General features: G+C 40.2%; 1 protein-coding gene across 1 annotated transcript; it reads left to right on the top strand.

The window, feature by feature from the left end:
* The first annotated feature begins 528 nt into the window (after positions 1-528).
* Positions 529-8600, top strand: LOC126598494 (probable protein kinase At2g41970). The gene is made up of 8 exons (XM_050264857.1): positions 529-656; positions 1038-1257; positions 5080-5336; positions 5416-5542; positions 5633-5906; positions 6679-6811; positions 6901-6987; positions 8271-8600. The coding sequence occupies exons 2-8, from the start codon at positions 1152-1154 to the stop codon at positions 8394-8396; spliced, it is 1110 nt and encodes a 369-aa protein (XP_050120814.1). The 5' UTR covers positions 529-656; positions 1038-1151; the 3' UTR covers positions 8397-8600.
* Positions 8601-10295: the final 1695 nt, after the last annotated feature.

Here is a 10295-nt window from a genome sequence, read left to right as displayed (position 1 = left end):
CAGAAAATCCTCATTGTACCCCAAAAAGAATTGTTAATCTTTTTTCTGGTCCAAAAAAGATTTGCTAATCAGATTATGCTTTATGTATATTTCAAAAATTTAAGCTCTCTTTATCAACTAAAAGAAGGTGAAATTTTTTTATTTTTGCCTTCTATCACAAAATAAAATAATGAACGATAAAGTACATTTGCACAAACTAAATTTTGCATTTTTAAAAATGCATCACCTACATGTGACCATAACAAATCTCTAATTTTAAAAATAAAAACAAAAACAAAAACAAAAACTCATCATCATTTCCACGTTCTCTCTTTCTCGCCCTCTCTCTCCTCATTTAAAAAAAAACATAACAATAACAGAAACGAGAAGAAATAGATAATATTAATCAATTTGTCTGGTGAAGTTTTGGCCGTTGGATTACCATAAACATCATGCATGCATGATGCATGATATGAGGAAATAGGGTTTGTTTTAGGCCCGAGGTTCCCGCGAAATATAGAAGCACGACGTGCCCTCTCTCTCGTCCGGTCGTCCCAAAACAGAGAGCTCATCCATCACACACAAATCTGCACAAACATTTATCAAACATTGCTGTTTTCTTCCTCCGTTTCTTCTCTGTCCCTCCTCTGGTTCCTCACCATTCTTTAAATTCTGCGGTCAGTTTTCGTTTCATCATTCTTCGACCTGCATTTCTTCAACTTGTATCATATTTCCGTTCTTTTTTCCATAAAAATCGACCACTTTGCTTTTTTGATTTGTTCTAAGCGGTTGATTTATATATTTATTATTTAATTTTAACAAGAGGGTATGCATCCTTATGTTTGGTTTTCATTTTTCTACTTCGCTTACCCAGAAACCAGATAGATCTTAATTGCTTGCTCCTGTTTGATTTGTGCTTTTATTTATTTATGAATTTCGGACAAAAATGAAACATATAGGATGCAATTTGAAGGCGGATTTTTCATTTTTGTTTGTTGTTGATTATAAATTGATGTGGGTTTTTTTTTTTTTTTTTTTTTTTTTTTTTGGAATTGCAGGAATAATTTTATTCCGAAATATTTTTGTTGGTGAATAAAATTAATTGTGTAGAATATTAGCAATTGTGGTGATACATGGTTTGTTAATCTTGCTGTGCCACCACAACTTGAAAAATGAGCTGCTGCGGGGGTGCGGAGGAGGAAAACTTCGGCCCACCTGCTAATCAATACACCGCCCCGCCCAGAGGTGGGAATACATATGGAGGAGGAGGAGGAGGAGGTATTTTTTAATCTTTCTTAATTTCTAATAATTTGCTATTTGTGATTTATGAGGACCATTGTGTTGCTGGTAATTATTAGAGGACAATTTCATTCAAATTACAAGTTATAATTAAACAATGTTCTCTTCACTTGTTTGCTAGGTCAAGTCAAAAACCATTTCTTTAGCAAAAATGCATCTCCTTACTGCAGTTATTGAGGCATTTCAGTATGAGCGGCTGTATTAGCATGAGTTTGGTTGTCCAACTTCTTAGCTTAAGTCCATTAGACAATTGCTAGCCGGTAGAAGTAAGGCCTCGTGAGGCCTTTAGGATTCGATAGGAATGGATAACCATTCAAATGACGGCACACGATGTAGGAAAATTTCATCTTACGGATTACCAAATAAGTGGCTTTGGGTTAGTCCAAGTGGTGAATGAGGGCAGGCAAAATCTAATATAACTGGAGTAAATATTGTGTGGAATGAGTTTGGAGGTTTCTTATTGAGAACCCCATTGAAACGAGAGCTATGATACCATGTCAGACAATGATTACATGACCTTGTCAAAGGCTAAACTGTTAATTAGATGATCAGTCGACAATGTATCAAGCTATTGAGAACACATTGAGAATCAGGTGGGAGGTTTTATATTGAGAACCTATTGAAACAAGAGCTTTGATACCATGTTAGACAATGACTACATGACCTTGTCGAATATTAAGTTGTTGATTAGATAATCGGTTGACATTGTGTTGATCCTAAAAATTACCAAGCCTACGTGGTGCACATGCCGAGTAACTAATGAACTAACTACGCCCTTTGATTGTGTACGGGGCGTGCCAACTCATCGGCCGAGCTTGGCCGAGGAGTAAAATGTGTTGATGTGGTGTTAAATGCTGCTGACTTCTTGATCTCGCGATTGCGGCCGAGGAAGGAACACGTCTCGGCCTTCGGGTTCTAGAGCCTGAAGACAAGGTTGCTAGCTCTGCGAAGTTCACAACTCGTCTGTTACATCCCACATCACCCAGGGGAGTGGATCCTCTATGTCTTATATGTGTATTCTCATCTCCTATAGCACAAGGCTTTTTGGGAGCTCACTAGCTTCGAGTTCCATCGGAACTCCGAAGTTAAGCGAGTTCGTGCGAGAGCAATCCCAGGATGGGTGACCCACTGGGAAGTTCTCGTGTGAGTTCCCAGAAACAAAACTGTGAGGGTGTGGTCGGGGCCCAAAGCGTACAATATCGTGCTACGGTGGAGTCGAGCCCAAGATGTGACAATTTGGTATCAGAGCCAATCCTTGGCCGGAAGTGTGCCGACGAGGACGTTGGGCCCCCAAGGGGGTGGATTGTAACATCCCACATCACCTAGGGGAGTGGATCCTGTATGCCTTATATGTATATTCTCATCTCTACCTAGCACGAGGCCTTTTGGGAGCTCACTGGCTTCGGGTTCCATCGGAACTCCAAAGTTATGCGAGTTTGCGCCAGAGCAATCCTAAGATGGGTGACCCACTAGGAAGTTCTCATGTGAGTTCCCAGAAACAAAACCGTGAGGGCGTGGTCGGGGCCCAAAGCGGACAATATCGTGCTACGGTGGAGTCGAGCCTGGGATGTGGTGGGGGCTCGGGCCAGGATGTGACAAAATTTCGGGCCCCTAAGGGGGTGGATTGTTACATCCTACATCGCCTAGGGGAGTGGATCCTCTATGCCTTATATGTGTATTCTCATCTCCTATATCATGAGGGCTTTTGGGAGCTCACTGGCTTCGAGTTCCATCGGAACTTCGAAGTTAAGCGAGTTCGTGCGAGAACAATCACAGGATGGGTGACCTACTAGGAAGTTCTCATGTGAGTTCCCAGAAACAAAACCGTGAAGGTGTGGTCAGGGCCCAAAGTTGATAATATCGTGCTACGGTGGAGTTGAGCCCGAGATGTGACATCGTCGGTGTTGGATTAAGTCACAGTGATTATATTCGTGTAAGTATAAGCACGCCGAATCGACACCAAACTATATGGGCACAAGTACTCAAAACAAATGTACGTTTTGATTGTGAAAGTGGTTCGGCTGTCAGAATGCCGAACTCTAAACCCTACTTGTGAATAACCAATCATAAACAACTTGGCGTTCAATGTGCCGAGCCTAGTAATTCGTAACACCTACTTCGCCGAGAAGGCTAATGAGATGACCTCTCCTAATAAGGATTCAAAAATCCCTCTCGACTGAGACTTGGATAGATAACCAGTCAGCCTCGACGCAGTGCTGTTTATCCAAACTGAAGGTGCTTTACGGTCGGCTGATTCTACGGCGGCAGTGCTGTTTATCCAAACTGAAGATGTTTGTCGGTTGCCTTCATAGTGTTGTTTATCCAAACTGAAGATGTGTCGGTGAAAAAGAAAATGAAAAATTTCAAGGTTGTTGAGAGGTTTGGCGTAGAGCGAGAATTTATGCATGGCAGTTTGTGTGTTGAGTTGGTGGGGGCCTTTTCCGTTGCACATTGCCTTTGTATTTATAGGGACGTATCTTTTGCTTGGCATGGCCAGATAATTTTGTAGAGTTCCACTGCAACTCTAATTCGTGGAATTGGAATTGATCCGCATAAGAAACCAAGGCATATCCTTCAAATTAAGCCGTGGGATTTGTTCCAAGACTTTTCAAACCTAATAAAAGTCCTTGTAGGCTTATCACATCACATTTCTAGCCCACCTAGGCTTCTCTTCATAAAAAATCCATCAGTAGCCATGCTTTGTCTGATCATCAAAACACCATAGAAAACGGCCTAGCCTACTTAGGTTCCTTGTGTCATCATTATCCAAGACCATGATTTTCCTTTATTCCATTATTCCATGCGGTTCTGCATGCAAATCCATTCAAATATGGAACTGTGCAACTAACTAGATATCAAGTTGCACGGCAAGCCTTCCATGACTCGCTTTACTGCCGTATTAATTGTAAGGGGTTGGCAAGCAGCCAGCTGTGCAATCTCCTTTAATTTCTCCACAACCCGATAAAACCCTTAATTATTTGCAATAAAATCCTACGCGTATCTCTGCAAACTTTAAGGATATTTTCAAGATAATTACTACGATTAAAATCAATAGTAATGCCAACCAAATTATCTTAACAGTCTAGAACCATACCCACTTAATGGCCTTGATACCACGGGCCGATGGTGTAATTTTGGGTCCAAACACATTGTATCAAGCTAACAAAGTCAATTTAATTATCCATATGTCAAACATATTTTTTGACCTTCATGCATATGCATACTTGTGTCACAAAGGTTCTAAAAGACACTAGGTGCTAGTTGAGTGGCCGGCTAGGTGGGTCCTAGGGGCGCATAGGCGGCTAAGCGGGTCCTAGGTGGGCACCTAGGCGGACTAGGTGGATTTAAGTAAATCTATATATTTCGTGTAAATAAGTGTTTGTTTATACTTAAAATATATATAATTTTATCATAAACTACAAAATAGAATGACATATATATTATGAAGTATTGGACATAATGAAAACATGGGGAACAATCATATAATGTGTGCTCATTTAAGTATTCAACAAGTCTTTACAATTTATTTTAAAAAAATGCAAAATGAAACCTATCTATTTTATGTTTAAGTGAGTTGTAACCTAGTCGATGCCTAGGCGGTTTTGGACGGGCTAGACGGGTGCCTAGGCGGTCTAGTTGGGCGTCTTAGCAGGTCTAGACACCATTTTTTAATTTTCAAACACCTAGGCATTAATTAGGGCAGTGGCCAACCGCCTAGCGCCTAGGCGGAGATTTTTAGAATAGTCTCACAAATCAGTATTCACCTCTTGAAGCATTACAAACCATTGCATTGTGTTACAGGCAATGACAGAGGAGAGCCAAGGGGTTCCAATACGGTTAAAAGCGGAGCTCCACAGAAGGCCTTACCGATTGAAATACCATCTATGTCTTTGGATGAACTAAATAGGTTAACGGGTAACTTTGGTCCGAAGGCTTTGATAGGAGAAGGTTCTTATGGCCGGGTTTTCCATGCAAAACTGAGTAATGGTAAGGCTGCTGCTATAAAGAAAATGGACACGGGTACATCTCAAGAGCCGGACTCTGACTTTTCAGTACAAGTAAGATTTGGGACCACCTGTTTTTCGACAAAGACAATGTTGCACTTTTTACTTAAAATGCAGGATCAATCTTGTACAGTTATCAACAGTGTCAAGACTCAAGCATGAGCATTTTGTGGAGTTGATGGGGTATTGCTTGGAGGCAAATAACCGAATTTTGATATATGAGTTTGCAACCATGGGATCTTTACATGACATATTGCATGGTATACTTATTTACATCATCTGCTTTTGTGTTTGTTTCTACAATTTTTTTCGTTCAAGATCAATTCATTTACTTGTTAATTCTGCTTCAGGAAGAAAAGGAGTACAAGGGGCTGAACCAGGTCCAGTTCTTAGTTGGAATCAGAGAATTAAAATTGCCTATGGTGCAGCCAAAGGTCTCGAGTATCTCCATGAAAAGGTTCAACCTTCAATTGTTCACCGTGACGTGAGATCCAGCAATGTCCTGCTCTTTGATGACCATGTTGCCAAAATTGCGGACTTCAATTTGTCAAATCAGTCATCGGACACGGCCGCGCGACTGCATTCGACTAGAGTGTTGGGAACGTTTGGCTATCATGCTCCTGAGTAAGCCTCGGTTCTTGTTTCCTGAATGTTTGATTTGATTTTACTAATCTAAAAGAATATTAACTACTAGCTTAGAAGTTGTTCATTAGCTTGAGTTTGATGTATTGCGTCCCCTATAATGGTTATAAAGTGATGCACGTGCTGCATGTTAAGGTTTAGTATATATGGTATTATATTCTCTTCCTAAACTGACGTTGTCAGATTGTGAATCTAACAATTGGCAAGAAAACATTTTTAGTATATAATATAATCTTCTCTACACTAACTTTACCATTATTTTCTGCCATCATGCATAATGTTTTCTCCCTGTGTTCACATTGTAATTTCCTTCTTTATTTATAAAAAGGATAATACTTGTATTTGCCATTCGGGATGAACTCATTCCTCCACTTACAGATACGTTATTCACTGTTAAAATTTTATATTTGGAACTGCTCAGTTTCTTAATATCTATTTGAAGATCATCTCTACAAAATATCATTCGCATCGGACATTGTTTAGTCATATAAAATGTATCAAAATAAATCAACAATGTAGATAATGAATCGTTAATTTGTTTGATACATTTGAATGACTAAATAATCCCAGATTAGAATGACATTTTGTAGAGATGATCTTCAAATGAAGATTAAGAGAATTAACGGTTTCAATTAAAAAATTTTAACGGTAAAATAATGTTATTTGTAAGGGGAGAATGAACTGGGAATGCAAGCATTATCGCAAGCATTATCCATTTATAAAATCGTTGCTTTTATTTTTGTTTTTTATTCAGGTATGCGATGACAGGGCAAATTACTCAGAAAAGTGATGTTTACAGTTTTGGAGTTGTTTTACTAGAGCTTTTGACAGGAAGAAAGCCCGTAGACCATACAATGCCAAAGGGGCAACAAAGTCTTGTTACTTGGGTACACATATTTCTCAGACTCTCTAACTTGCTTTTAGCAGTGCTTTTCTGAAAACCTCTAATCTGAATACATACAATTTAAACATACAGGCAACTCCAAGACTGAGTGAGGATAAAGTGAAGCAGTGTGTTGATCCCAAGCTAAACAATGACTACCCACCAAAGGCAATTGCTAAGGTTTGCTTTGGAATCCTTTCTCTTAACAAACTAAATTACTATGAACACTCTGGGAATCCCATGAAACAAAAATGACCAAATCTCACAATCTCAAAATAGTTATAGGACTCATTTCGTGCTTAGAATTGGAATAGATAACTTATAAAATTTAAGGTATAGTAAGTACCGGTTTCGGATTGTTTAGCTTTTTTATAAGCAGAGTGAAAAAAAGGCTCCAATTTGTGTTTGGTAACTCAACCTCATTCAAAGCAGAAAAGTGGAAGCAGCTGAGAGTTGCTTTTAAAATAACCCACTTTTTTTTACCAAAACACGGATGCAAAATAGCCATTAATAAAATTTTCAATATGACAATGCTACATTCCCTCACCATCGTTCTTTCTGAGAATCAAACATATTTCCTTATCTCCTGTTGAGAAAAATTTAGAATAAACAACTCAAAATTTTATATGTCAAAGAAGAAATTCATTCGAAAATTTGAGACACAACAAAAGACTTTATTAAACTGAAAATATTACAAAGAAAGCTCTCAACTCTCACAAACACTCAACACACACAATACAACACACTATAAGACTTGTAGTCTTATTTTCTTCTTCACTTCTCGATGATTTACAAAGCTAGAGTACTTAGGTATTTATAGCAAGCTATATGAGATATACACCACACATAACCACACATTTATTTAAACTAATTAATTCCCACACAAAGTGCTTTGCAGCAAACTTGCCACAAAATATCATCTATTCCACACATGTTGAGAAGTTTCTATGAACTTCAACAAATTGCTAGAGATAGGACTTGGGCTTTATCATTTGGGCTTTGTATGACAGCTTGTGTTGGAATTTTGGGCTGACATTGATTCTTAACATCTCCTAGGCTCCCAACTCAATCTAGGAATCCCATGAAACAAAAATGACCAAACCTCATAATCTCAAAATAGTTATAGGCCTCATTTGGTGCGCCTAGAATTGGAGTGGGTAATTCATAAAATTCAAAGTATATTAAAGATATCAGCTAATGACTTACTGGATCGTAAGGGATTAGACATTAAGAAAAAATGGAGGACTGGAAGGGATGAATTTCCCGATTGACAAACTAAGAGTGAATATCAACTAGTTTCTCTAGAAGAAAGCTAAGACGCTCACACGCGCATGGGTGATTGTTAGCCATCAATGGGCGTGGACCCGTGAAAAACTAATCATATTATATCACACTATAGCTAAATTAGGCTATTCGTCTTGATTAGTTAATTTCTAAATTTTGGTTTTCATGCAATGTCTCAGTTGGCAGCAGTAGCAGCACTTTGTGTTCAATATGAAGCTGACTTCAGGCCAAACATGACGATCGTTGTGAAGGCTCTACAGCCACTGCTAAACGCAAAACCTGCAGGCCCAGAGACAAATGCTTAGACATATACTCTACCAAGTACCACATGCATGCATGCAGAATCAGCAACTTGTCTGGTGTACGTGTGATTTGTAACGTATCTTTCTTTTTTGTAATCCTATTCCTGCATTATGCTCCACTGAATCGATTGTCATTTATCTGATTCAGTGCCCGGTGTAAGATATTTGCATTTGGCAGATGGAATGGTGATTCCCTAGTTTGATCAACTTTTTTGTATTTTCTTTTTCCCTTTTTAACTCTCTTGTCACTTGAATTGAAAAGGTTTAGAAACTACGATTCAGATCAAACAAATAGACCGTCTACACATATACAAACTGTGGATGGAAATATCTGCCACAAGGCGATCTGCTTGAATGGGATGTGTGATTTGGTTCGGAAAATCTGCAACCAAAAAGCAATGTTTATGGGAGGGCCTCCTCAGCCCAAGTCAGTTGTGTTTGTTGCGTGCAATCAACACTTGAGTACAAGGATTTGAGTTTGTGGCATAAGTTTGACGTTAAAATAAACTTACCCTGTTGAGAGCAAAGTGAGGCTAGCTATAGTAGAAAACTAGATGTGATATGCAAGGTAGTTGCAGAGGACATGTAGCAGGCGCTGAGTCTATGTAGGAGGCACTCCTCTAAAATGGAGAAGATAACAGAGGTTATGGAAGGCAATTGAGCCATGACAACGGGTGCCTGGCTTTAGCCACTTGCCATTGAGCTGCTACGCCAGGTCCATTATAATGGGCTTCGTGTGCGATTGATGTGGTGTGTGGTCCGCGTCGAGTGAATCTTTGGACTCATCGGGAGTCGTCCTCGCCGTGATTTGTGTAGCAAGGACTCCTGGACTGATTTTATATTTCCACACAAACTTCTGAAGCTATACCACATTTACTAATCACATCTTTATAATCTCTCTTAATTGATATGTATTTCATATTGTTGATTACTATTCCGAGATGAATCTCATATTTAATAATTGATAGCTTGTAGTGAACAGCCCTTATGAAAACAACCGAAAGCAGCCTTTGGTAAGCGCCAGTCGCATAAGACGACCGGGTTATGCCGAGTCAGAAAGGCTTACCAATCACATATTTATAACCTCTCTCCCAATCAAACCCTAGGTGTCTACCTCCATCGTCGCCAGCCTCTGGCTATGGCTGGGGGCCATTGGCAGCCTCTCCCTTCCTTCTCCTAGCCCTTCCTCCCTTCCTCTTCCCCCTCTTCCCCATCCCAGCCTTCTCCCCCTAGCCATACGCGACTTCCCCTCCCCACCTCACGCCGAGCACTCCTTCCCGGCCATTACCTACCTCCTCTCACCTCCCGTGCTTCTCTCCCATCATTTTGGGTGCAGATTTCCATGGATTTATGCCTTATACCCTGGCTCGGGCCATGCCCTTTCAAGATTTTCTTTGATTTGGCGTTCGTTTTCTTGGTGTGGGGTTTGGATTTATGTTGCAGGTGGGTTGGATCCACCTTCGTCAACTTGATTCCATGGTGGTGTCACCTTCCTTGCCTGGTTTGGGTGGATGCACTAACTTGTGCACAAAGATTTGGCGGCTCGACTTTTGTGGCTCGTTTGTGCGGCTCAGCGTGATCTGGTGGCTCGACTTGTACATCTCGATGTGACTTGGCTTGTGTGTCTTGGACCTGACGGCTTCGCTGTCTGTTACGCTTGCTCTTATGGTTTTCGATGTGTGGATGTTGGTACCCCATTGTTCGGTGTATTTGTAGATGGCCTGGGTCTAAGTGCCTTATCCTGTACTGTGATGAGTTGACCAACATATCCCTTCTCGGTGTAGTCTAGTTGTGTTCCACTCGCCTTATGTGGACCAAGGTGGCGTTGATGTTTTGGCTAGATTGGTCTTCACCTTTGTGCGATACGTGATGTAGTCTCGTCTGTCAACTATGGCTTGGTGT

This window comes from Malus sylvestris, chromosome 14 (assembly GCF_916048215.2).
Source record: "Malus sylvestris chromosome 14, drMalSylv7.2, whole genome shotgun sequence".
NCBI classification, from domain to species: Eukaryota; Viridiplantae; Streptophyta; class Magnoliopsida; order Rosales; family Rosaceae; genus Malus; species Malus sylvestris.
Note: the sequence above shows the minus strand (reverse complement) of the source record. Positions and strands in the feature narration are given on the sequence as shown.